At 51.5% G+C, this 27369-nt stretch overlaps 2 protein-coding genes across 5 annotated transcripts in view; both read left to right on the top strand.

Moving 5' to 3' along the window:
• Positions 1-2387, top strand: part of ARMH3 (armadillo like helical domain containing 3) — a 176520-nt gene extending 174133 nt beyond the window's left edge. For all 3 annotated transcript variants that reach the window (XM_047825888.1, XM_047825890.1, XM_047825889.1), the window contains exon 26: positions 670-2387. In XM_047825888.1, coding sequence (XP_047681844.1) covers positions 670-762 — 93 coding nt within the window. In that variant the 3' untranslated portion in view covers positions 763-2387. The remainder of the gene's footprint in view (positions 1-669) is intronic.
• A 1889-nt stretch (positions 2388-4276) lies between these two features.
• On the top strand, positions 4277-22280 carry KCNIP2 (potassium voltage-gated channel interacting protein 2). Of its 2 annotated transcripts, XM_047826326.1 has the most exons (9): positions 4277-4349; positions 17358-17453; positions 18319-18417; positions 19070-19194; positions 19596-19665; positions 19824-19894; positions 20026-20133; positions 20318-20422; positions 20556-22280. In XM_047826326.1, exons 1-9 carry the CDS (start codon positions 4277-4279, stop codon positions 20673-20675), a joined length of 867 nt encoding a protein of 288 aa, XP_047682282.1. In that variant the 3' UTR covers positions 20676-22280. The 2 variants fall into 2 exon arrangements, with proteins under 2 accessions (XP_047682282.1, XP_047682281.1); XM_047826325.1 differs by lacking the exons at positions 4277-4349; positions 17358-17453; positions 18319-18417 and adding an exon at positions 7821-7958.
• Positions 22281-27369: the final 5089 nt, after the last annotated feature.

Below are 27369 nucleotides of genomic sequence, written 5' to 3'. Positions count from 1 at the left end.
GGGAGAAAGCATGAAGGGAGTAGTGGGGACACAACAGGGATATGCCCCAGACTTCCCTTTAAAGCAGGGGGCTTCTCTGTGGTATGGAAAGAGTTCTGGACTCAGAGTTGAGAAACCTGGGTCCTGCTTCCAAGCCTGGGACTCGCAAGCTGTATGATCTGCTCCTCTTCGTTGGCCTCTGGATCGTACTCCTGCCCTCTGTGCCAGACAGGGGCTGTGTCTCCAGGTGTTCTTTCCAACCCAGGAAAGTAGATAAATACAGAGAGAGAGTGAGGAGATCAGAAATGCATTCCCTGGCTTCATTTTCTCCTCCTCTATCAGACCACTGACCAGACCAGTCTCCCACTGCATGGCTGAGGCAAGGACAAAGGCCTGCCCTCACCCTCCTTCCCTGTCTGTGCTTACTTCTGCCTCTTCAGGTGCCCACGTGTACTTTTCTCACATCTGCCTCTCAGCCCTGCTTTTCTTCCACTTATCAGCTTATCACTGAACTATTTGCTCACTTGCCTGCAGGGATGATAGCTGTTAAGGGTTCATTTCCTAAGAGAGAAACTTCTAGCATTGCATCTCGGCCTTGTCCCTCAGGCACTGCCCTCTGTTGTTTGTAACCAACTCTCTCCTTGTTTTCTCTCTGCCTGTGCCCTCTTACCTTCCCCCACCCTTTCCCAGGTTCGATCCATTAGCACCAACGTCAGGAGAAATCTGGCCTTCCACACACTCAGCCAGGAAGTCCTGCTCAAGGAGTTCTCCACTATCTCCTGAGGCCACACGAATCTGAGCAGCTGCTGACTGCCCTTACCCATGAGGCTCCCGGGCTGGAGGGGGACTGAGGGGAGAGGGGCCGTCCCCTAGGTTGGAGAATTACACAGATACCGAGTTCTCTCGGTGAAGGCCACGCTTCAGTGGAGCTTGGACAGCAGGGGCCAGGAGGGGCAAACCAGGGATAATCGAATCTTATTTGGGGAGGGATTGGGGGGGCACAGGGAGAAGCCTTCAAGAATGTGGGGACTTCCAGCATGGGCTCCCTGGACACTCCCTCACATTTTCAATTGAGATTACAAGTTGTGGCTGCTGACTGATTTTCAGGGGTTGTTGGGGCAAGTCTTAGGGTGAGGCCAGCATCCTGAGGATCAGTGGCTGTCCGAGGCTTCTGAAAACAGACTAACTCTCAGATGTAGATGGAGCCAGTTCTGCTTTCTTTGGCCCTGGAACTGAGCTGAGCTTGAAATCTGTGTCCCCTGCCCCTGATGGTGCACTGTCCAGTCGTGAGGACCCTTAGCTCAGCTCAAGGTAGGGTGGGAATTGAGGACCTTTTTCTACCTTCTCCATCTGGGAGACTGGAGATTAGAATCTGCCCAATGCCCTGCTGTCCAGCCACCACTTTCTGGATTTGATTCTTGGCACCAAGAGTGCCTGTTAGCTTTCCCCTGCCTTCCAACCCGTTGACTCCTCAGCACTATAGGGTCACAACCTGAGCTTTTAATTTTCAATCTGGTTTAAACTGTCTTTAGGGTGTGTGTGTGAAATAAACATTGACAGGTTTTCTGGAGCCCTCAGGTGCCTACTTTGCTGGTTCCCTTTCCAGCAGCCTCCCCACCTCCCCAGTCACCTTCTCCTCTGGGAGCCTCTCCTGCCTCTGCTGAGCTCCCCTCCACGTGTTCCACCCCCTCACCCGGCTGTTGTTTATATCCAGCCTGCCTAAGAATTTCCTCTAGGGAGGAATCTGTTCCTGCTGTGGTCTGGTGCCTGGAAGGGAGAGAACTTGCTGGGGGGCAGGGTGCCCTCCATCTGAAAGGGGCCAGGTGTGCATCATGGAGAGGCCATTCTATCTATTCTGGGCGGAGCCACAGGCCAGTCTCCTGGCCTTTGGGAAGTTGGCCCATGGTTCCTCCTCTGGACAGACTCCATGGAACTTCTGTAGGCTTTCCCTACCCTACAGCTGCCTTCAAAGTAGCTGCTGGTCTGAGATTCCCCCCCCGCCCCCACTCCCACCTTCTAAAGCACTTTCTAAAGCTCTCAGGCTGGCAGGACACAAGCACCATAAGAAGACTCTGGGAGTAAGGGCATGAAACCAGCAGTGAGAGCAGGTCTGGGACCTCCCTGGCTGCTATTCCACTTAGCTTCAAATCTCTTTAGGATACTTGCCTTCCCTGGGCACAGAGTTCTGGCTCCAACATTGAGCAGATGTGCACTAGTTCCAGAGGATCCACCAGCATGCTGCCATGTATAGATGCAGATTCCTAAGAGATCAGGGGCTGGGTCATCTGATCACTAGATGGGTAGCTCAGCCTGGGGCATTTAGTGTTCTCCACAGTGATAAACCCCAGAGGAGCTGGAGCTGGAAGCTGGTAGCGAGTTGGAGTTATTAAAAATTGATTTGTATGGGAGTCTTTTTAGTGTCTTTTGTTTGTTTTTCTTCATCTCTGTTAACTCAGAACTCATTTCCCAAAGACGGGGTTAAGGTGATCTCCCAGGTGCTGCTCCCATTTGGCTAGGGGACCCTTACCTATCCTCACTCTCCTCCTAAGTTTCCTGGCTCTAGTAGAAGCCACTTAGGTTCAGACAGGTGTAGCCTCCCTTGCGTTCATTGCTTATGGATTCCTTGCCTATGAAATGAACAAGGGCATGAAGCAGTAGTGAAGGACTCCTTGCCTTCCATTGTAGAAGCCCATCTCTTGGCCCATTTACATATACCTGTTCTAAGAACTCCAAATGGGAATCCCATCATCTCCTAGAATTCAACCACAAAAGGAGCTGCCCATGTCTGTCCATGCCCCAGCAGCTATGCTGTGTCCTCCGGAGGACCCTCCGGAGCAGGAGAGAGCTAGAAGCAGGGCATTGCTCCCAAAGACCATCCTTCTTTTAGCTGCTTATCCCCCTCTCACGCCTGAACTCCACCACAATTCCTGCTGAGTTAATTGAATCAAGTGCTTGGAAATTAAATCCGATTGAAGACATTAAACGTGCTGGGGTCACTTTAGCTGAAGCTTTCAGTCTCAGTAGTAGGTCATCCCTCCAGAGGAGCCATTGGGCAGAGAGGAGGATACACGGGACACTGCCACCACACGACCCAGACCCACTAGACACTGTCCCTTCTTCCTTTTGGTGGGTTGGGGGCTCTTGGGCTAGGAGTCCAGTAACAAGCCTGGAAAAGGTCAAATAGGCTTCGTCACTCAGTTCCTGGAAGCTGGAGGCAGCCCAGCTCTGTGATGGCCCCCGGCTTCAGAAAAGGAGCTTATCCTTCTAAGGGAAGGAAGCCTAATAACAAAGGCATTTCTTACCCACGCTGTATCCTCACCTGGGTCCCCACACCCTTCAGTCACTCTTCAGATCTGGAAAACAGAAGGAATCCAGGACAGGGCAGGTGACAAGAGAAGGGCAGCAAAGTTGAAAGGGGGGGGAGGAACAAAAGAACCAGAAAAGTCTTGAAAAACCGGCCTGTTTTCCTGTTCTTTCCAGTGGGCCAATGGGGGTCATTAGATCCCAGAAGAAGGCACCCTCACAGTGAATGGGGCCCAGAGACAGGGTTCTGCAGTGGGTGAGGGTTGGGGTCTTTATGTGAAACCTTTAACCTGAGATGAACCTGATAGAGGCTGGGTTGACCTTTGCTTTTCGTCCCTAACCCCCTCCGAGCAAAGCGGGCACTGGCAGGGGTCCACAGAGACCCATACATGGGAGGAGAACATAAAAAATAGGGGCTGACGTGGAGACTGACCCAGACGGGGCACTTACAGACTTCCCCTGGCCCGTACTGATGGTGGGGGAAAGAGTGCCTGAAGGTTGGAGCAGGGGTTTCCTCACAGCGGGGCCTTTCGGGCCCTGCTCCATCTTCCACCATCAGGACCCACAGCTCCAGGTTTAGGGGGTAATGTTGCTGGAGAACCAGTCTCCCTCCCCGCCCTTCCCAGCTCACCCTTTCACCGGGATCCTCCCCCAAGCTGCTAAGAGGAGGGGGCGGGGGTAGGGGGAGCCAATCCCGGCAGCGCCAAAGGGGGGAGGCGGCGGTGACAGCCGCGGGGAGGGGGCGGGAGGAGAGAGGCGGCTTGGCTCCAGCTCTGTGCTTAGCTCGGCTCTGCCTCCGGCTCTGCGCTCACCTACTGCCCAAGCCTCCCGCTCCTGCCCCAGGACCCCAGGCGGGACCCCAGCCCATTCCAGACTCAGCCCCAGCCCAGGCAGCGTGCAACGCCGCCAGGGGGCGCCGTGTGAGCACCCTATCTTGGCTACCCGGCGCCCCCTCCCACGGCCCAAGCGGGACGGGACGGGGGCGCCGGGGGCCATGCGGGGCCAGGGCCGCAAGGAGAGTTTGTCCGATTCCCGAGACCTGGACGGATCCTATGACCAGCTCACAGGTGAGTCAGGGACTCAGGGGTTGCAGGAGGGAGGGTAGATTCCAACCCCAGACCCTATCTGACCCTGGCCAGGCCCTTGCTCACACTCTGCCCCATTCCCAGGCACCCTCCAGGCTGTTCTGGGCAGCAGGACACTGGGGGTTCAAAGCCTTGGGTCCCCTGGGCGTTGGGGGGGGGGGGACTAGCGGGCAGGTGGGGAGAAGCAGCAGGTGTGGGCGTGTGTGACACAAAGCTAGGAGAGTGTCTGGAGTGGGAGGTGTTACGTGCGTGAGCGCCTGTCATTCTTTGTGTGTGTCTGTGTGTGTATATGTGTGTGCCTGCACGCACGGTCTCCTTCAGCTGGTTGCCATGTGCCCTAGGCTTGGTGACAGGGTGAGTGTGATTTTGTTGGCTGTGCGATTGTATGATCTTATCAGATGTTTGAGTGACGTTGTGTTAGGACCCTGTATAAATGAAGTTGTTTTGACCATGTGCCTCTGTTTTATGTGCAATTCTGTGCTTGGAGTGTGCGATTCTGTGTGACTATCAGAATGGTCAGGACTTCACTTCATGGTGTATGTCTCTTTGTAAGACTTATGACTCTGAACCTCCTGGGGCAAGCATTTGTTAAAGTAGATTGTATTGTGCTTTGTGATTGTGAGACTATGCACATTATATTTGGCCTTTCATGCTGATTGTGTACTTTCATGTGGCAATATCTGCGAGTGTCTATGATGTGTCTTACCCTTGCTGCCTCTCTGGGTTCCCGGTGCAGAAGGAGGCCTTTACTGCCCACCACTTTCCCCCCAATTTTTTCACAAACTGACCAGGTGGACCCAAGGAGAGACTTCAGTGTCCAGCTGCCCAGCCTGGCTCCCAGGAACAGCACCTGGCCCTTGAGGGGGGGCTTTGGTTAGGGTTTGGTCACTGCCCTGCCCCCTGCAAAAGTACTCAGATCATTCTTTCAACTGAAGCTCCTTAAACCTTCAACAACCCTCCCAGAACTTCACCCAGTCTTGAAGGAAAACACCCCCTCTTGCTTCCACTCCAGACCCAGAGTTAGAAGCTCTTGACCTGGAAGGTGCCGTGTAGCCTCCCAAACCACTTTGCTGCCCAGGCATGCTCTCTCTCCCACAGTGGGGAGTACATCTGTGCCCGCACATATTCCTGGGTTTGGTAGGCAGACCCACGTGTTTGTGTGGGGGCCTGTGTCACCTTGTGTACATTTCCATGTGTGTGTGTGTTTTCTGTCTCATTGTGCAGCCTGCCCAGGAACTCCAACAGTGAAAGGGAGGAGGGAGACTGTCTCCTTGTCAGAAACAAGCTGGGGAGGTGGAAGGAGCCCATGATCCTTGTCTGTCCAGAGGGGAGTGAGGTTAACACTTGGGGGTGGGAAAGAGAACTAGGATCTAATGCCTTGAGAAAGTGTCTCCCCTACTCATTGACCCTGGAGAAATCCTAGTTCCCATGCTGAGACTCCTAGAAGGGAGGGCCCTTCCTCTCAAGTAGGCTCCAGGTGTGCCCTAGATGTGGCTCAGCCTGGGATGGAATCCAAAGGTCCAGCTCTGCTTTGAACTGTGTTCTCACCAACTCAGGATCCTTGCTAGTAGTAAGGCCCCAGGGCACTCATTAGCATCACAGTAGTCAGTGTTTGCTTCTGCTTTAATTGATTCTCTCTTTTAGTGGAATCATCCCCTCCCCACTTGGCTATTTAAATCAGAGATTGAGTGAAGGTGGGGAAGCACTTGTATTGGAAGGTGCAGGAATGGGCTTTCTATTACTTTTGGTCTCTGGGTCTTAGTTTTCTCATCTCTAAAATGGAGAATACTACTTCCTGCCTGCCTACCTCCCGAGGAAAAATAGGTCAAATGTTGACAAGCTTCAAGAATGGTGTTCTTCAGCAGCAGCAACCTCGATCTAGAGAGCTCCACACAGGACTTGGAAAATAGAAATAGCACTACAAGGAGATCCCCTTTCAGAGGAGGGCTTGTCTTACAGCAAGAGACAAGAGGCTGGGACGCTCTGAAACGCGTGAGGGGAAGCCAAAAGGGGAGTCGTTGTCCGCGGTGCTGAAGAGCGGTCGGGGCGGAGGTACCATGGGGCCACCCTTGTGCCCAAAGTTCCTTCCCTGTGCAGTCGGGATTCCTGGGATGGACATGGGGGTAGTCTGGCTCCTATCTTTCTTGTCCATCAGGCTGACAGAGAAGGAGTCTTTAAGTCATACCTCAGGGCATCCTGTGTACCCCCGATCACTTTTCTTCCCCACTCCCCCGGACTCAAAAGCTGGGGGAGATTTTTGGGGGTGGGGAGAATTTGAGCCCCAAGCCGACCCAGATCTACCCCCTGTGGTCTTCCAAGCCTGGCAGGTCTGTTTGGAAGTGCAGCGTGGTGCGAAAAGGCAGCAATCCGTGGCAGTCCTGTCCAAGCCGGAGGCAAAGAAAGGACTGGGGACAGTGAGGAGACAGCTGGAATCTGGCCAAGGCCTGAACTCGGGTCCCTCTGGCCATAAAATATCTTTCCCAAGTCTAGGGCGCCCTCGTGTGGTCTTAGAGCAGCCATGCTTGCGTAGTTGATTCCGAAAGGGGATGTCGCTGCCAAATCTAGTGGCAAAATTTGCACGGAGTTCGAACGTGACTTTTGTCTCATAAATGTAGAATTTTCAGCCAAAAAAACAGGATCCCAGTCGGAGGAGTGGAACTAAGTCTCTTCTGTAGGCTGTCCCGGTGGTTTGAAGGCGTCAGTGGGTCCTGGAAGGGTTTATTTTGGTTACAACCCGATGGAGATGAGTCCTGGAAAGGGTCAGGGCTGAGACTGAGGGGAGGGGAGCTTCTCCTTCATGCATTTGGCTGGCAACCAACATATGATGGTAGAATCTGGGAACCCACTGGAGCAAGACAAAGGGACACAAAACAGAAAGTTATGAGAGAAAGGGATTCGGAACCGCCTCTTCTTTGCCATCCCAATACGCGGTCCAGTTCCTCCTCCTTCCTCCAGCTCTCTCTCCCATTGGTCCAGGAAGTATGGAAGTGTGGGAAGTTGCCATGACAACTATGTCCTCTTACTTCCCCCCCCCCCCCCCAACTTGCTTCTCAGTGCCAAATTGGTAGGAGGAGGTTGCTACCGGCAGAGAAGAAAGGGCTGACGAGGGGCAGTAAAGTATCAGGTTCATTATCCCCTTCCCCATCTCCTTTTTCAAAACCTGTGGGTGCCTCCCCTCCCCACCAGAATATCAGAAAACATTCCCGGTGATGTCTGTGAGGACTCCTCCCATTCCAACCCCCACCCCCACCCCCGCCCCGCCCCGCCCAGTGTAGAAACTTTGAGGACGGGAGCTTCAGATGGTGGGCATAGGGGAAGTTCCCCCCCTGCGGCCCGGAGGAAACAGGAAGCAGAAGAAGACTCCGTTGTCCGAGATTCTGGTTCTGGTCCTGCGGGTCCGGCCCTCCCGCGCCGCCCACGCAGGGCCCACTCGGGTGGAGGCGGAGACCTGACTGCCCCGGGCCTTGGGGGAGGAGCTTGGCCAGTGCACTCTCAGCCGAACCATGAACCGATGCCCCCGCAGGTGCCGGAGCCCATTGGGGCAAGCAGCACGATCCCTCTACCAGCTAGTGACTGGGTCGCTGTCGCCAGGTATGAGGAAGGGAGGAAGGGCCTGGACCCTTCAAAAAAAGTGAGTGAAGTGGGATAAGAGCCTTACAGAGGTGGGGAAGGGAAGGGCCTTTCACAGAGATGGAGGGAGCTGGATCCCTCAATGGAAAGCGTTTAAAGGGCAAGATCCCTGACAAAGTAGAGCTAGGAATAGAGTCTCCTACAGAGAAGGTGGAAGATAGGGGTCTTCAAAGAGGAAAGGGTAGGGGGCATCATGGTCCTTCACGATGGTGGAGGATGAGGCAGGACTTCTCACTGAGGGCAGAGGAGGGGGCCTCAAGCAAGTGGATGTAAAGGGATAAAAGGAGGAAACTTGCAGGGGAGCAGGGAAAGGGCTTATTGAATTGCTTAATTTAATGGGATCTTAAGATGACTGGCGTCAGCGTCCAAAAGGAAAAAATGCCGAGGCGGGACTGGACCAACATGAACTCAGCTAGTGAGTTCATGAATGATGGGATGAATAGACTTGTGTGGCATAAGGACTGTATGTCACCGTTTTGTCTATCCCTGGGAGTTTGTATGAACCGGGTTATACATTACTGGGGTTGTGACTACTGGAACTGTGCATGCTTGGGGTTGCATATCACTGGGATTCTATGACACTGAAATGGCATGTGCCTGGGGTTCTACGCTTTAGAGTTGGGTAGGGGGTTCCTGAGTCACACTAAGTTAGTTGTATAGTCTTCACAAGCTTGTACCTTGGTGTGGGATGTGTGGAATTTATGTCATGTGGATTGTGAATATCATATCATGGCACTGCTGAGATTTACACACACTTCCACTTGAGTTTCCTTAAGGCTGCCTGGGCAAGGCCCACAGAACCTCGCATCACCTCACTACCTGGCCTGGAGAGACCAAAACAGCCTCGCCCCATGGCATTCTGGGATCTGTAGTTCTCTGGCTCTCTCCATGGTATCCTCTTGAGCCCCTGGAGTATAGGCTGGCCTCTCCTTGCCATGTGTTCCCAGGAAGGCAGGGAGATGGGGCTAAGCCAGAGTCATGCTTGGAAGTCTCTTGGGGAGCCTGTGTCCCTTAAGCCCCCTTCTTGGACCTGTCTCCAGTGACAGATGGCTGGAGCCCGGCAGGACTAGCTCTCAATCATAGCAGGCATGACTTCCAGGCCCCAAAATAGCCCCAAGGCCTAGGGAAGTCATTAATCACCTAATGCAACTGGGGGCTGCTGTGTCTTCTGGCGGGGCTGGGGATGGAGTGGGGCTGGGGGACCGAGAGAAGAGCTCTGCGGTCTTCACTGGCTGGGGTCTTCACTGGGGGATCATGGACAGATGAAAGTGGGACAGCTACATAGGGTGCATCCCCTCATAAAGCAGTATTATTCCAGGTTCCAAGGGTGAGAGACAGACAACTAAATGATAGGAGTATCTCTTCAGTGAGGTTTGAGGGATTTAGGGAGGGCCTACCTAATGTTTTAAGATAGTGTACCTTTGAGCTCTCACTCTGCCTAAAGTGCTTCCATTAAGACTTCACTCCCTTGAGTGAAGAGCTAAGTGACACCAAGATGCTTAGGGAGGACAGATCTGGACAAGTCTCTCATAGGGCCCCGGGACTTGAGAGGTTGCTGAGTGGGGAGAAGGGAGAGCCTAGAAAACAACTCACTATTTCACTTCTTACAGACCCTCCCACCAGAGGCCTGTTAGGACCTTGAGTCCCTGTGAGGCTGGGTCGAGGTCTCTGAAGGTTAAGGGTGGGGATGAGAGAGAGAAGAGGAGGGTCTAGAGACAGGGCAATTGGGTGCAAGGTTGTCAGTCTCTCCATCTGTGAATCAGCATCAGAGAGCCAGAGATGTGGCTGTGCTGCCTCTTTCCTTCCAGATAGTTTGGCTTGGTGTTCAAGGCTCCATGGAATCTGACCATTGGTCTTATCACTTATGGTTCCCCCGGCACTAACTAAGCTACAGTCATCCAAGGTTCCTTGGCATCCCCACACGCATTGGAAGGACAGACTGGTAGATCATTGGTCCTGGTTCAAGTCTTGATCCATCCTTCACCATCTGTTTTATCTCGGGAAAATTATTTCCCTGAGCCTCAATTCTTTCATCTGCAAAATGGGCATACTGCTACTCACTCTGGCCATGTCAGCTGTAAACACAGGAGTAATATTTTCATTTTTCATTTTTATTATGAGGCCTAAGTGAGACAATATACGTAAAGTATCCAGGACACAAAATGTGCTCACTAAATGTTGACCCCTTTGTTAGGGTAGACTGTTGACATTTCGCCATCTTTTTTTTTTTTTTTTTTTTTTTTTTTGAGACAGAACATAAGCAGGGGACGGGCGGGGGTGGGACAGAGAATTTGAAGTGGGCTCTATGCTGACAGCAGCAAGCCCAATGTGGGGCTCAAACTCATGAGAGATCATGACCTGAGTCGAAGTTGGACACTCAACCAACTAAGCCACCTGGGTGCCCTGCCATCTTTTAAGAACCAGCTCAAAAAATAACCTCTCCAAGTTTTTCCTGGCCTTCCAGTTAGAGAGCTTTTACAGTTAAATGAGCTTTTTGTTTGTTTTGTCATTAGGGAAATGCATTTTAAAATTTATTTTTGAGACAGAGACGAGACAGCATGAGTGGGAGAGGGGCAGAGAGAGAGAGAGAGAGAGAGAGAGAGAGAGAATCCCAAGCGGGCTCCACACAGTCAGCATAGAGCTCAATGCAGGGCTTGAACTCACAAAACTGTGATATCATGACCTGAGCCAAAACCAAGAGTTGGATGCTTAACCAAATGAGCCACCCAGGTGCTCCTAAATGAGCTTTTATAGCTCATTTCATGGCCTGCCTGTAACAGTTCCTACCACATAGTAAGCACATAAATATTTTATGAATGAATAGAAGCCTTAAGGTTCTCTTAGTGGGCTTTCTCTCCCTACCCAATAGAAGCCCCTGTTTAGTTCACCTTTGTTCCACAAGCACCAGATCAGAACCTGTCATTCAATTTATATAAGTCCAATTTTAACCAACTGAGCCACCCAAGCGCTCCTATATAAATCCAATTTTTAAACTCTTTGCCCTTTAGGAGCTTGGAATCTAGTTGAGGAAACAGGACTGATCCAGAAAGATCTGGGTTCAAATATGCAACCTCTCATCTTAGCTAGGTGACCTCGAGCAAATCCCTTTCTCTCAAATCCCTTTATTTGGGCCTCCTTTACCTCATCAATGAAATGGGCACAATACTATTCACTCCACCTACTTCATGGAGTTGTCATGAGAAGCCATCAAGATAACAATGTTTGTGGAAATGCTTTGTTAATTGAGAGCTGTAGAAATGTAAGGGGTGCAGGAGATGTCATGTTGTTAATAATGGTAGAAAACACTTCCACAGTTACTCTGTGCCAGGAATTATTCTAACAGCTTTCCATGTATTAATTCATTTACTCCTTCCAGCAAGCATATGAGGTGGGAAACAGAGGCACATAGAGGTTAAGAACTTGCCCAGTTAATTATAACTGACAAATCCGGGATTTGAACCCAGGGAATCTGGCACCCTGGCCCGCACTATTACATACCATGCTATGCTGTCTCCTTTTACTTTTCCCATTTAATAACATTACAGAATTTGGTGCTAAGTTTTGAGGGCCCAACAGTGAGTTCACTAGAAATTCTGCTGAGGCCTGGAAGTCCTGTTAGATGAGAGCTGTAGAACAGAAGGAGAACAGAAAGGAGGGCGTTCACACCTAGTTTGATGTGTTTGGGGGACAGTGAAGAGGCCAAAATGGTTGGAAAGGGTATCTGCTGATGAGGGTAAAGGGAATTAAATGCCAGATGTGGAATTTGGACAGTAATAGGGAGATATTTGCTGGTTTCATCTGTTTATCTGTAACTTCTAGGGTATGAGAAACCAAAAGCAGTCCCCAAGTTGACTTCTTCCTGGAGGAGGGGGTGGAGCGGCAAGCAGAGGACCAAGCCTGCCAGTGGCATACCCTTCTTCCCATCCTTTCCACACCTTCCCAGGTTGTTGTGGGGTGGGGTAAGGGTTAGGGAAGGGTTAGATACCCAGTAAGATGGATGCCTGACCCCCAGTGGTGGCCATGTGGAACTGCAGAGCAGTGATCCTCAAATGAAGTGGCAGGGACAGCCTGACAGGGGGACTCCTACACCTCTATTGGGCTGAGACACGTTCATCCCAGAGCTGGACAAAGGAGAGGGCTCCCTCTGGAGTCAGTCTCCCTAAACGAGGCCTCCTGAGTGGGCAAGCTGTCTAACAAGAGCCAGCGTAGTGTAATGGTTTAGAGCACAGGCTCAGGGTCAGACTGGGTTAAAATTAACACTCTGACACTTACTGATCTTGGTGATTTTCTTAACCTCCTCTTGCCTTAGTTTCACTCCCTGTAATGTGGGGATAATGGTACTTCCTTCATAGGTTTACTGGGAAAATTAAATATGATCATGTCTGGGGTCACCTGGCTCGCTCAGTCAGTGGAGCGTGTGACTGTTGATCTCTGGGTTATAGGTTCGAGCCCCACGTTGGGTGTAGATACTACTTAAAAAATAAAATCTTAAAAACTGTGACCATGTCTGTAAGCACATAGCATATTATCTAGCACACAGTGAGTGCTCAATCAATGTCAGCCAGCTGTGGCAGTAGTTGTCTTCTGGTTCACTGGCTCTGCAGGCCTCTCCCCACCCCTACACATGTGCACACCCACACCCACACACAGACACACAGCCAGCAGCAGCAGCAACAGCAGCAATGGGAAGGAGCTGGGCAGATGGGGGAGGGGCTCCAGGAATGCTCTAGGGGGTGAGGGTGGATGGCTCCCTTGGAGGATTCAGATTTCCCTCCTACTCTCCATCATTCTTCTCCGTCAGCCCAGTAACAGTTCAGGAGCAGGCAAGGCTTTGGCAGATCCTGGCTGAGAGGAAGGGAGGAGCTCAGTCTCTCCTCTTCCAAAGAACTTGAATCTGTGGATCCCAAAGGCAGCCACAATAAGTCCCCTCCCCAGAGGGTCATGATAAGGCTAAGCAGCCTTTTTCCTGCCCCGGCTATTGGACCTAATCCTCCCTCCCTTGGGCCTCAGTTTCCCTGTCCGTGGGCTGTGGAAAGAGAGTGCTTCCCGCCTCACTGTCTCTATGACAACCGCGATCGATGTTGGTGGTGTCCTCCTGACTGGGGAGGTCACTGCCTTCTCCCGGCTTATATTCTCATACAGCTCCGTGCAGATACAATTATGCAATCACCGTAGACCCATACTCCTAATTATAGGACACAGCTATACTACCAGTCTTCAGACCTCTATCCCGCAGCCCTGCTGAAACCCCTACACTTCATGCCCCCCACACACTCAGACATACGCCAGTGCACTCACACACACATACTATGGACACCCAGGTCACTTACTCCCATACACAAGACACACACCTAATAGACACATACGCAATCATGTGCAAACCACACACAGAGACACACATAAGAGGAGAAACACATACTCTCTATATAGTCAGACACGGGAATACACACAAGAAAATGCCCAGACACTTATAATTTCTGACTCATATATCTATTCCTTATACACGTGTAGCTCATAGTCTCTCTCTCTCTCTCTCTCTCACACACACACACACACACACACACACACACACACACACTGCCCTTCCCTGCCCTCTCCCTAAGCACAGCTCCTCCCTCTACCCCCTCCCTTTGGCACAGAGTAGCCACAAGGTGTCTGGGGGAAGCTGTCCTCAGGGACAGAGGCAGGTCGCTGCCTTCCTCTTACGGCCTGGCCTGTTTTGTCCCATATCCTTCACGCCAAAGGCTCCTGAGGAGATGCCGGTCTGTAGGCTGAAGTGGCCCCGAGAAGAGGAAAAGGCTGTGACTGGGAGGCTTGCGGGGCAGAGGCGGGGTGAGGGGGCGGGAGAGGGAGGAGATCCTGGGAGGGGAGGGGGAGGGAGGCTGCAGGCGGTCCTCTTACTCCGGCCCGGGGAGCCTGAGGGGGAGGTCGTGTGAGGAGGGCTTCCAGTGTGTCTGACCCTCAGCTGGTGGGGGCCATGCCCCAGGCCCACCATGAACCTGGAAGGGCTGGAGATGGTTGCTGTGCTCGTGGTCCTCGCTCTGTTTGTCAAGGTCCTGGAGCAGTTTGGCCTTTTCGAGCCTGTCTCCTTGGAAGGTAACCCAGGTGTCTGGGCGTGTCTGGGCTGCTGGCCTGAGCGGCACTGGGGAGGGGCTTACTCTGATTTTTATGACTGGGGTCACGGGTGAGCATGTTAGTGATGGGACAGGGCATCTAGGGGAAGTGAGGAGGGGTGCTTGGGGGACAGGACATCTGAGAGAGGTAAAGAGGGAAATTCAAGGAGTGGGTGGGGGGAAGAGTGTCTGAGGGAGGTGAGGAGGGGATCTGGGGGCTGGATGTCTGAGGGAAGTGAAGAGAGAGGGCCGGGGGCTAGGGTGTTTTGGGGGGGGGGAGGTGAGAGGAGCACAGCATGGGAGGACTAAGGTATGGAGATGAGGGGAATCCATTCGGAGCATGAGGAGAGGTCTGGAGACAGGCAGGGCTATCTAGAGTAGAGGAAGGAGGTTCGAGGGATCCTGAGGTCACATCAGACTTCTGGGGTATCCCTTTGGGGCCAGGGACCCACAATGGCCCTGAAGATGCGTGTGACTCTCCACACCTCCATCCTTGCAGGTGTAGGTTCCAGAGTGTGGTGTATGTGGACTCTGTGTGAGAGATACAGGGGGTGTGACTGTGTGTTCCTCTATGTGAAAAAGGATAAAGTGTGTGACTGTATGAGCCTTTGCATGTGACAAGGATGTGATTTAATGTGTAGAGGGACCGGTGTGTGGCTTTGTGAGATGTGGATATGACTGCCTGAGGGGGGCTGGTTGTGCAGTTGGGCCTCTTTGGGTACTGGATTGTGTGTGTGGCTGTTCCCAGAGTTCCCTGAGAAAATACCAGCTCCATAGTCAACGCTTGGGATGGGGGTGGGTTCTGGAGGGGTAGGAGTGGGAACACTGGGAATGAGACATTTATAATCAGCTCTGGCAGGAGGGTGAGGGGTGGAACAGATCAGGGACCTTGCTTCCCAAGCCCCCTTGCCACTCCCAGTTTCTCTCAGGATCTTCAAGGCCTAGGCATTGGGAATTCTCCACCCCACCCCAAAGTCTAGTGGGGAGAATGATATTGGAGGTAGAGAGGAGAGCAGGTTCTGCCTCCCCCAGAGAGGTTTGGCCTCTCCCTCCTTTTCACACCAATAACTGTGCAGCTCTATAGCATGGCTGTTCTCCAGTTCCACAAGGGACAGGAAAGTAGGCAAGAACCATGATAGGAGGGCTATAGGGTAGACACCAGGGAGAACTGCAAAGATGTGAAGAGAACTGGGAACGTGGAAGGGCCAATGAATTGCCTACTCAGGGGTTCAGTGAGAGCAGGAAACCCCTAACCCACCCTCCATCCTTTGCTACATTTATCGGAGTGGAGTGGGGAGCAGGGGCTCATCCAATCCTGAAAAGATGAAGTCAGTTTGGCTCTGACTTGCCATCCATCCCCTTTAGACTATTTGATGGGAAGAGGGTCATCCAGGAAACCCAGGTGTCCTGTAGGCTGAAGGCAGAGGAGAATGATTCCTGGGAGGACCAGGGAGGGAAGTGGATGTGTGAACAGCTGGAGGTTGGGAGAGGCGGGGGTGGGGGTGGTGTCTTGTCCCCCCCCCCCCCCCTCCCCGCCCTTCCCAGTCCAGCTGCGACTACACCACCGGAGGTCCCAGGCACAATCCGGCTTCGGGAAACCAAAGTCCGGGCTAATGGAGCCCTGGGCGGGGGGCCAGGCCGCCATCGATCCCGACTCGGCCCACCCTCCTACCTCTCCCTCCCATCTCCCTCCTACCTCTCCATAGCTCTGAGGGGGAGGGGGAGAAAGGACGTATTGGAGGGGAAAGCATGGACCTCAATTACCCTCTGGGAGCAGAGCCTTTTCCTGAAGGGCGGAGCCTGCCTGAGGGGAGGCGGGGCCTGCGTGGGATGTCGGGTGCCCTAGGAACCTACAACCCAAGGAAATTGGGCCCCTCCAGGAATGGACTGAGGCCAGTTTCAAGCAGTGTGCTAGGTCTCTGTGAGCTCTGGCTCTGGAGTCTGGAGGTGGGTGCAGCCAGGAAACAGGCACAAGAACGTGGAGTCTCTCCCTAGGGTGCAATTAGCACTGTAGGACAGGGCTGTAAAAATAAGGGGAAGTGAGAGGAACTGTGGTCATCGGCTCTGGATAGCCCCACATTACACCAAAATGCTCATCTGGAAGGTCTATTATTGCTTCAAAGTTTGCTATCATGTCACCTTCAAAGAGCAAGCCATACGAAAGGACTGGTAGGGGACACACTTTTAGAGTGGGTGAGTTAGCTGATGAGGAACTCGGTTCCCCTGACAGGGAGATTCTAAGTGCCCTGAAATGAGGGGTTATAGGAAGGAAAGGTAGGCAGAACAAACATGGGTTCTATTGGTGAGGTGCAGTCTTAGGTATCTGGGGTTCCATGGGTACCTAAATCACAATATATGATTATATGTCCTGGTGACCTTGATATGTGTTATGTTATAGTGGCACAGTGTTTGTAGTGTCCTTAACACACCATGTCATGCTGTCCCATGTATTCTTGTATGGTTTGTTCATGCTGCATGGAAAATGGCCAATGTGGGTCTTCATATGTGTGTGTCATGTTTTTCCTAGACCACATCTGTATATGTTTGTATTAAGGAGTACTGTGTCAAAGTGTGTGTGTGTGTGTGTGTGTGTGTGTGTGTGTGTGTGTGTACCTGTGTGTGTGTGCATGTGTTGGGGCCTGCTTAATTAGGCCATTGTGGGGGGTGCCTGGCTGGCTCAGTTGAAAAAGTGTGTGACCCTTGATCTCAGGGTTGTGAATTCAAGCCCCATATTGGGTATAGAGATTAAATAAATAAAACTTTAAAAAATTAGGCCATTGGTTTTGAGTGTGTTCCTGGGTATCAAGCTGTCGCTGTATGACCTCCATCACTGTGATTTATCATTCTGTGTGTCACTATACACATTTGTCACTGTGTGTGAGAGAGAGAGAGACAGAGACAGGTGTTCCTACTTAGGCAGTCCTTGGGTTGGACATCACCCTCAGACGTCCAGCTATAGCACTGGAGCCAAGGGCACTGGGTCAGCAGGCACCAAGGCCAATGCCATCTCCCCTCGGTGGCCTCACGGTCCCCGGCTGTGTCCCATTATGCAAGGTGTCTGAGTGGACTTTATATGCTTGTGAACCCCACTGGGCTTCCCTAACCCAGCCCCAGCTACTCTCACCATTCTCCTCCTCCGGTCCTCTCCCAACACCGGCTTCCCGTCAGGTTGATTTGTGATGGTGGGGAGGGGATCGGAGGGACATTGGGGGTTAATGTGCCTTCCTGGGGTCTTCTCTCTTCCCAGGCCACCCTCCAGGGCCCACTAAAAAAGCGCTGAAGCAGCGGTTCCTCAAGCTGCTGCCTTGCTGCGGGCCCCAAGCCCTGCCCTCAGTCAGTGAAAGCAAGTGCCTCTCCTGTGCTTCCGGGGGCGGGTTGTTTGTCTTGGGGTGTGACCTGTGTGACCGGCTCGGGCCAGCTAGTGTGAGTGTGTGTGTGGGCGTGACCAATGTGGCTTGGGGGTGGGGGTGGGCGCTGGTTGGCCCGAGTGTGAGGAGGGTGTAGCTATAGAACCCGGAACCTGTGGAATGTGTGGGCGTGGCCAGTTTTGGGGGCGGGGCCCAAGTGCCTGTGGGCCACACTGGTCAGCAAAAACGAGTGAGCCCCGGGTGTTTGGGCGTGGCCAGTGTGGCAGGGCTGAGACCTGAGACTGTGTGGGTATGGCCAATGTGGCCGGGCGAAACCAGACTGCTGCGAGGTCTGTCGTGGCTTAACTAGGTTAGTATCTGCGGCTGTGGCCGCCCACCCTGCCCTGGGCATGTTTTGGGCCTCGAGATGCAAGTTTCCCTTGCCCTGACTGGATGGATGCAGGCGCAGAGGATGGAGCCCGCCTTCCTCCAGGTGCCAGGATACTTGGGCTTTCTAGTCCCAGCCTGGTCCCCAGTTGAGTGGCCTCGCTTTCTCTCCAGGCCTGTTTCCTCAGTTGGGCCTTGCCCGTCTCAAGGGATCATACTGAATTTTGCAAGCCACAGAGGCCCACTTTGTAGTTACATTTTGAGAGTGTCATTGTGTTTGATTCCACATGGGGCTAGCTTCAGGAAAAGGACAGGCGTGAGTCCCCCAAGCATATGTGTGTAGGGTCTGTTTCGTGTGTGTTTGTGCTTGTTCGTTGTGTGTGCCACTGTGCACGGGGCTGGGGTGTGTGCACTGTAACACGCAGGTCTGTGAGATTTGCTGTTGAGTGTGAGGGGCGAGGTGTGTGTCTGCAGTTGGCCGGGTCTTCCACTTTCTCGGTGACAGTTCGCTCCCTTCAGCATTAGCAGTCCCAGCCTCCCTCCGCCCCCACAGACCCCGCCCGCTGGACCCAGGTGACTTACTGTCCTGGTGGGGGCGGTGGCGGGTGCCTTGGAGAGCGTGGGGTGGGGGCACTTGCCTGGGGACTGGATGTTGGGAGCTGGGGCAGGACTGAGATGGGGCCAGGGATGTGGCCTTCGCTAAGGTTTACTGGGAGCAGGGTAGGGGTGGTCTGGATGGGCTTGGCTGGGGCTGGGCGGGGCATGGCTGGAGCATGGCTGGGATAGGTGGGGCTTGGCTGGAGGAAAGGATCTGGGCGGGGCAAGTGTGGGGCTCCATGGATCTGAGTGGGTTAGGGAAGGTCCGGAGCCTGGACCCTCAGACGCTTCCTCTTGAACCCTTTTTTTTCTACTCCTCCCTTTCTGGGACGAAGATGGGGCTGGGGGGCCTTCTCCTTCAACCAGGGATCAAGGGCCCAGGGCAGCGATGAGTCGGACCCCTGGCTGTGGGGCCAGGCCTGCCCATGGGCCCGGACAACTGATAGACTTGGAAGCTGACCAACGTCTTCTCTCCTTGCCTTGATGTCCTCGGACCGGGGTCCAAGGGAACTGGCAGGCTGGTCTCTGGCGTTGGAGATGGGGAGGATGGTTTTGAAGCGGGGTCCTGGAGGCTGGGCCTGAGGCGCGGCTGTCCCCTCCCCCCTCGTCCCCTCCCACCCCCCCGCAGACAGCGTGGAGGATGAGTTTGAATTGTCCACCGTGTGTCACCGGCCAGAGGGTCTGGAGCAGCTGCAGGAGCAAACCAAGTTCACACGCAAGGAGTTGCAGGTCCTGTACCGGGGGTTCAAGAATGTGAGTACAGAGCCAGGCCAGACAGGGCGAGGGGTGGGGCAAGGGGGCGGGGCCTATCCGAAACTTCCCTGAAGGATTGGCCTGGATGCTTATAGGGGTAAGAGAAGGAAGGGGAGGCGGAGCGGCCCCTCGTCCCCGCTGACCAAACTTGTAGCAGGAAGCTCTAGCAGATTTGAGACGAGGCGGAGCCTGTAGACTGGCCGTCTGGTTAGTTCTGTTTTTTTAAACTTGTGCACTGAAGAGAAGTCTTGCCTTCCTTAAGAGAACTACATGGTGAGCTCCCTGGAGACAGGAAGATTTTCCTTCTCTGGGAGTCTCTGGCATAGAGTAGGTGGTGGTGAGTGGAAGGGGGTTTTGTTTCTGCTCTCAGTCTGGTTTCTAACCCCCCTTCCGCCCCCCAGGAATGTCCCAGTGGAATTGTCAACGAGGAGAACTTCAAGCAGATTTACTCTCAGTTCTTTCCTCAAGGAGGTGAGGGGACAAGGCCTGAGAGGAAGCAGCTGTCCATCTCTAGGCTGAGTTGGGGAGAGGGTTCTGGAGGGGCTGGGAATGCCAAATGATAAAGAGGGGTGTGGGGTAGGAAGTCCTCTCCTGTCTGAAAGCCAAACTTATCCACGCTTACCCTACAGACTCCAGCACATATGCCACTTTCCTCTTCAATGCCTTTGACACCAACCATGATGGCTCTGTCAGTTTCGAGGTGAGCTGGAGGAGGTGGGTCAGGGAGGCCTGTTTCCTGGAGCATCAGGGCCAAGATCCACAGGCCAAACCCAGAGAGGGGATTGGGTTAAGGGTATCTGAAGAACCAGTTCCCTCCTCTCTCCTTCCCAGGACTTCGTGGCTGGTTTGTCGGTGATTCTTCGGGGAACCATAGATGACAGGCTAAACTGGGCCTTCAATCTGTATGACCTCAACAAGGATGGCTGCATCACCAAGGAGGTGTGGAGAGACTGAAGAGTTGGAGAGCTTCTATGTGTGAGGGGAGGTTCAAAGAGCCCTTAGGAGGAAAATGTGAACCACACGTGCATCACCAGCAAGGGGTGAGGTCTGCCCTAGGCTCTAGTCTTCCTGGTTTGGAGGCTGGAGGCTCTGAGGAGGGATCCTTTTCTCTCTTGCCTAACAGGAAATGCTTGATATCATGAAATCCATCTATGATATGATGGGCAAGTATACGTATCCTGCGCTCCGAGAGGAGGCTCCAAGGGAGCATGTGGAGAGCTTCTTCCAGGTGCCTGGGACTGGGTAGGCTGGAGGGTCCTGGAGTCAAGGGAAGGAGGCAAGGTCCCAGCAGAGAACTTACCTGAGTTCTGCCTGCCTCTCTCCTGTCATCCCTTCTCTTCTCTCTGACTGTCTTTTTGCAGAAGATGGACAGGAACAAGGATGGCGTGGTGACCATTGAGGAATTCATTGAGTCCTGCCAGAAGGTACAAGTCCCTGCGCTCCATACTTCCCTGGTCTGGACTCAGGGTCCGATTCAGTGATGTAGGAGAAAGCTCCTTTGGGCAGATTATCATCTCCCTAACTTGCCCACACTCCTGGGTCCTATTCCTTCACAACTCAGGGAGGCCTGCCCCTCCCTACAAGTCTCTCTGGGTGTCTCCTTCCTTGCTGCCTCTGTCTCTGAATGTTCCCATTTCAGAATGAATGTCCCTCTCTGTGTCTCTGATAAGCTCTTTTTATTTCTCTCTCTCTCCAATCTGCTTCTCTCACATCATGGCTACAGGACGAGAACATCATGAGGTCCATGCAACTCTTTGACAATGTCATCTAGCTCCCCAGGAGAGGGGGTCAGTTGTCCTGGGGGGACCATGCTCTAGCTCTAGTCCAGGTGGAACTCACCCTTCTCTTCCCAGGTCTGTCCTCATTCTAGCCCTGCCCTGGGGGCTGTAGGAATCCAAGAGCCTGGGGATTCAGTGGTCCAGACTGCTGGAGCTAAAGGGCCAGGGAGTGGGCAGAGTGTACCTGTGGAGTGTTCCCAACTCCCAATAGCTCCCACCCCCTTCCTGCCTAACACTCAGTGCTGAGGGTGCCCCTGCTAATAGGAAATAAGTGGTTCTCCACCTTCCGTCCCTATTCTAGAAACTACAACACTAGACAAAATGTCTCCTGCTATGGTGCTTCCCCTATCTCTGATCTCATATGCATTTCCTCTAAGATTTCCTTCTCAGAGAGGCTACTCTGTCAATGGCACTGACTAGCCTGTTAGACCAGGGCCTTTGAGAGCCTTGTAGAGGGGGACAAGAATGTAAAGGCAGAAATCTTAGGCCTGAGCTGGGTGTTTAGGTCACAGGTGGCTGGGATAGAGTGCAGAAAGGCCTGGAGATTGTAACACCTCAGGCATGCCAGACTATAGGTCTAAGCTCCATAGGTCTGCCACCCCAGGCTATCATAACATGAGTTTCTAGGCTCTCCAGAAGACTCTGTCTCCTAGGAAATGCCCCAGAAATTTCCATACTCTCCTCAGTATCCCAGGAGAGCTTAGGATCTTGATGTCTGGCTCATCCCTGGAATTCCTTCCTTTCCTTCCTTCCTGTTTGTGTGGGTGGTAGCAGCAGCAGGGGAATATGGGTGGGAGACGTCCCAGCTGATACCTGCCAAAGTTTCAGCCTACCCTCTCTGATGGCTGCCACTTAAGTTTTTATTTGCCATTTATTCTAGACTTGGAGGCATGGAGTGAGTCAGTGGATGCCTTAGAAGAAAGGGGAAGGAGGGAGGGATGTATAACATCTGAAACCAGTGTGGGGGCATTCACTAGAATCTTTGGTCTACCCAGGCTCTATTCTAACCCCCCACATAATCTCCTCAGTTCCTACTTAGGGTGTCCTCTTGTTCTATTCAGTCTACCCAGAGATGCCCCTGAACACACCTAGAAGGCAGGGACCACTCTTGCCATGCTGCCACCCTTTAATATACTTGCTCGTTCCATTTAGCTCACTCTCCCAGTCAGTCAGGATCTGAGGGTTAGGGCCCTAAGGGGGGCCCCTTTCCCATCAGAACACTGTTGACTGCTTTGCATTTTTGGCTCCTCTGTATATTTTGTAAAATAAAAAAATATACCAGATCCAATAAAACACAATGGCTATGCACAGGCTGCTGTCTCTGCCTTTTTGTCCCTCCCACTCCACACATACCTCACAACCCTAACCCCTGCACCTGTAGTCTTTTAGGTCCCAAAGAAAGTACCTCTCTTTCCCATAATATGGCCAACCCTTGGCAGAAAATTGAGATACAGGTTCTGGAAGTGTTGGAAACTCACCTGACCTCAGAGAGGTCCCCATGTGAATCTCTCTCCCATCTCCTTAGAGGAGACAAGAGACAGGATATTAATGTCGTGAAGACTATGCCAAGCCAGCTGTCTTTTGGCTAGACATTCTTACAAGTGGAATCAAGAATTTCTAATTTACAGGGGTGCCTGGGTGCCTCAGTCAGTTAAGCATCTGACTCTTGATTTCGGCTCAAGTCATGATCTTGGGGTTCGTGAGATCGAACCCCATGTCGGGCTCTGTGCTGACACTGCAGAGGCTGCTTGGGATTCTCTCTCTCCCTGTCCCTCTCCTGCTTACGCTCTCTCTCTCTCAAAATAAATAAACTGAAAAAAAAAAAGAATTTCTAATTTACAGACATCTTAGTTAATCTCAAAATGACTTTTCTTTTAATTTTTTTATTTTTTAAACATTTTAAAGTTTTTGTTTATTTTGGGGGAGAGAGAGAGAGAGAGAGAGAGAGAGAGAGAGAGAGAGAGAGAATGAGCGAGCAGGGGAGAGGCAGAGAGAGAGGGAGAGAGAGAATCCCAAGCAGGCTCTGGACTGTCAGTGTGGAGCTCGATGTGGGGCTGGATCCCACAAACTGTGAGATCATGACCTGAGATGAAATCAAGAGTCGGATACTTAACTGACTGAGCCACCTAGGTGCCTGTCAGTGTGCTTTCTTTTGAGGGGGGGGGGTTCCCTTTAGTTTCTAATGAAAGTTCCTTTGTGTAAACATCCTAACCTTGCCTCCAATATGGACATATGTTTGTGTTTATACTCCAGCCAAGAATGATGAGGGACCATATGGGGTGGACCCAGGTCACCATGGAGCAAGTGACACAAAGGGAGTAGAGACTTCTTGTGTGGAATGGTGGCCTTGCTCTCTTTCTGGAGAGGGGCCACCAGTGGTAGGTTCCACCTATCCTTTCGCTGGGGCACCAGTATGTGGTGACTAAGCTTCACCTTCCATAGAAGGGGGATCAGGCCTTCCATCACTGTACACATTGACAAGGTAAAGGGAGGAATATGGTGTTCAAGAAAGGGAAACTTACTTCCAGAATCCCATCATTTTGTCATCTGTGTTTCCTGCTCACATTCTCCCTCAACTATTTGCTTCATAAGTCCTTGGATTTCTTTGGGTCACAGCCCCTCCAAAAGATCTGATAAAAGTTGTGGGCCTACTTCCAGAAGAAAAAAAAAACATGTACACTTTTCCACACATTTTTGTATCCCTGAAGTCCGACCATGGACCTGAAGTTAAGAACCTATGCTCTAGCTTTCCATTATACAGGAAAGGAAAAAGGCCCAAAGAGGGGAGAGGACATGCTCAAGGTCACCTAGTGAGTTTATAGGAGGATTGAGACTAGACCCAGTCTCCCAAGTCTCTGTCCAGGGTGGCTTTGGGATATAGTTAAGCTTTGGAATATAGTAAAGATTTGGATGCTATCCATATCACACACAGTCTAAACAAAGCGACACTGTGACAGGCTCTTATGGGACCCTACACTTTTCCTTCATGGCACTTCTCAGTTTGTTACCATATATTTATTTGAGTGATTTTTTGTCTTATTTGATACAAACTCCTGAGGGCTCTTTGAGAGCCTGGACTAGGTTTTCTTGCCCCACTGATGATCCTATCCTTGAGGCCTAGCATATAATAGGTATTCAACAATTGTGTAAATGATTGTATGATTGGATGAATGAGTATGGTGAGTGTGTGTATATATCTCGCTTAGGTATAGAGATGGTCTCTATGTTTCAGGGTAGATTCAAGTGTTTTTTAAAAATTTTTTTTAATGTTTTATTTTTTATATTTGAGAGACAGAGACAGAGAGCGAGTAGGGGAGAGGCAGAGAGACAGAGACGGAATCTGAAGCAGGCTCCAGGGTCCGAGCTGTCGGCACAGAGCTTGATGCCAGCCTTGAACTCACGAACCATGAGATCATGACTTGAGCCGACGTCAGACACTTAACCGACTGAGACATCCAGGTGCCCCAGGTAGATTCAAGTTTAAAGGAAGCTGAAGTCTGTGGTTGAGTGAGGTGAGAAGTGTCCCAGAGCCAAGACACATAAATGGGTTCAGAAAAAAAAATCAGTAGGTTGGCAGTCTGATCTTTTTTTTCCTGGCCGCTGGTTGGATTCTGAATGTTGTCAACTGCTCCATCTCAAAACACTCCTTTCATGGGGCGCCTGGGTGGTTCAGTTGGTTAAAGTCTGACTTCTGGCTCAGGTCATGATCTTGTGGTTTGTGTATTTGAGTCCCGCACCGGGCTCTGTGCTGACAGCTCAGATCCTGGAGCCCGCTTTGGATTCTGTGTCTCTCTTTCTCTCTGTCCCTCCCCCACTCATGCTCTCTCTCTGTCTCAAGAATAAATAAATAAATAAAAAACCACTTCTTTCATGCCTTCCAGTGTTTCATACTCTCCTGATTTTCCTCTTACCTTTTTGGCCACTGCTTCTTAGCACTCTCTTACAAACTCATCCTTCTCAACTGGAATTCTAAACATTGAGCCCCATAGCTCAGACCTGAGTCTCTTCTCCAAATCACATCCAGTCCCGTGGCTTTAAATGCCATTTATATGCAGATAACTCCTAAGTTTATATCCCCAGAATTCTCTTCTGAGCTTCAAGATCCATATCTTCAACTGCCTACATGACATATTCATATGGACCTGTAATGATCAAACTTAACATGTTCAAAATAGAACTTTGATTCATGTTTTCTCAGTCTTCCCCAGCTCAATAAATGACGCCATCTACCTAGTTGCCCAGGTTAAAATTTAGTAGTCTTGGGGCACCTGGGTGGCTCGGTTGGTTAAGCATCTGACTTTGGCTCAGGTTGTGATCTCACGGTTCGTATTTGAGCCTCACGTCGAGCTGTGTGCTGACAGCTCAGAGCCTGGAGCCTGCTGTGGATTCTCTGTGTATGTCTCTCTCTGTCCCTCCCCTGCTCACACTCTGTCTCTCTATCTTGCTCAAAAATAAACATCAAAAATATTTTAAGAAGTAATAAAATTTAGTAGTCTTCATTTCTTCCTCTTCCTCTACTCCTTTATTGTTTTATTTTTAAAAAGTAATCTCTATGTCCAACATGGCACTTGAACTCTCAGAACTCCCAGGCTCTACCAACTGGGGCAGCTGCCCCCTCCCTCTATTCTACTGCCACCACCAAAGATGCACCACAGCTCTATGTTTCCACGGCTATTCCCTAGGCCAAGCCACTATCATGATTCACTCATAGATTGCTACTTATTCTTCTATCTGGAGTAGTCTTTCCTTGCTGTGGTTACTCTATCACATCATTAGATTTCCTCCCTTTATAGCACTTATTACAAATTGAGTCCCTGTGTATGTACTGAATTTGCTATTGTGTGTTTCTCTAACCAGAATTTAAACTGAGTGCAGAATTTAAACTGAGAATTTAAAATGAATGAATGTATCTCATTCATTCCAGAGGTATTTACCATAGGCCTACGAACCTCTGGTTCCTGTTGTAGGTACCAGAGGGTAGAGGTGTGTAGCAAGAACTTCCCTTCAAGTTTGAGAGGTGCAGATCTGGAAAGTGGATCTTGCCTGGGCCGTGGACCCCAGAGTCAGAACAGTAGATGAAACTGTGGCTGACTTGATAGCAGTTGCCACCGCATGAGGCAAAGGGGAAAGTGTCATGAGACCAAGGGCTGGGGTCAGCTGGAATGATAACCCCAGATCCTCCTAGGATATCTAAGAAAATGTTTGCCTGTAACCCCCATCTCAATGCTCTAGGACTAAAAAGAAGAGGGACTATGAGAGCTAAGTTGGGCTACCGCTGAAGGAGTTGAATATGAGACCAAAATGTAAAACGGACGATACTAAGTAAGTCTTCATGATCAGAATGAGCGTGAGCTGCTCATTTCACACACTTCGCAAGCTGAGACAGATCTCTCAACCGTCATAAATGTAAACAGCGCCTACTGACAGTGCTACAGGGAACTCTGAGCACAAACAACAGCAAGAGGACCTAAGCCCATCTAGGGCTCAGGGAAGGATTCCTTAAGGAAATGATATTTATGCTAAGGCCCAAGGGATCTCAGTTCTCCCTTAAACACAGTTCACATTCTCCATTCCCAAAGATGCCAGGCCTTTTTAACCCTTGCTACACTTGTACTCTGTTCCATAAGCCTGGAGTGCTCTCTTTCTTTGCTTCTCCCCTACTCTAGCTCCTACTCATCCTTTACGTTCCAGCTCAAAAAGCGAAACCATGGCTGCCACCTCTCCCCAAAGGAGGATTAAGTCAGTCCCTCCTCTGGGGTCCCGTAACATTTGGGCACACCGTGCGGGCACTGTGTATGTACTTGCTTGTCTCCATCGCCATACTGTGAGCTCATAGTGACCCAAGAGCCCAGCAAGTGGCAAGCTCAATTAGTGTCTGCTGAACGAAGGAATGAACGAAAGACTTAATTTTTAAAGGGATTAGCGCCAAGCTGGGGGTTGGGGAAAATGATTCAAGGCAGAGGGGTGAGCTGAGCTCCTTGGAATGTTATCTTCACAGAACCGATCCTGGGTCAGGGTGATGTAATGAGCCAACCTATTAGAAGAATCTCAATAGAAAATAGGTCAGTTTCTTCGTATCTCTTTAAGAACTAGAGGCTTCGTTCCCGCGCTTGCGCATTGAAAGAGTAAACACCTCTCTTTTTCATCCCCCTTCCCCATTGCCTCAACCGGTTGCAGCCTCCTCCCATACTCCCCTTCTTCAGAAGGCGTAATGGTCCGTTCCAGGGCGCCTGCCTTGTCCTAGAGGGTGGTGAGCACAAATGGTACATTCCATCGCCCTCATTATCTCCCGCTTTTCGCTTTTCCTCTGTTCTATTTCCCCCTATCGAATGAAGCGCAATAGGCTGGCCCAAAAGAAGGCGGGGGAGTCGGGCTGAGGGGACCGGTCTGAGCCGGT

Source organism: Prionailurus viverrinus, chromosome D2, assembly GCF_022837055.1.
Source record: "Prionailurus viverrinus isolate Anna chromosome D2, UM_Priviv_1.0, whole genome shotgun sequence".
Classification (NCBI taxonomy): Eukaryota; Metazoa; Chordata; class Mammalia; order Carnivora; family Felidae; genus Prionailurus; species Prionailurus viverrinus.
Note: the sequence above shows the minus strand (reverse complement) of the source record. Positions and strands in the feature narration are given on the sequence as shown.

What these genes read in the sequence shown, in the direction of transcription:
- KCNIP2 (XM_047826326.1), top strand. Translation starts at nt 4,277, where the DNA reads ATGCGGGGCCAGGGCCGCAAGGAGAGTTTGTCCGATTCCCGAGACCTG. An exon ending in CCTGCCCTCAGTCAGTGAAA is followed by an intron (nt 17,454 to 18,318) that starts GCAAGTGCCTCT and finishes GTGTGTCTGCAG; the next exon opens with TTGGCCGGGTCTTCCACTTT. An exon ending in ATGTGGAGAGCTTCTTCCAG is followed by an intron (nt 20,423 to 20,555) that starts GTGCCTGGGACT and finishes GTCTTTTTGCAG; the next exon opens with AAGATGGACAGGAACAAGGA.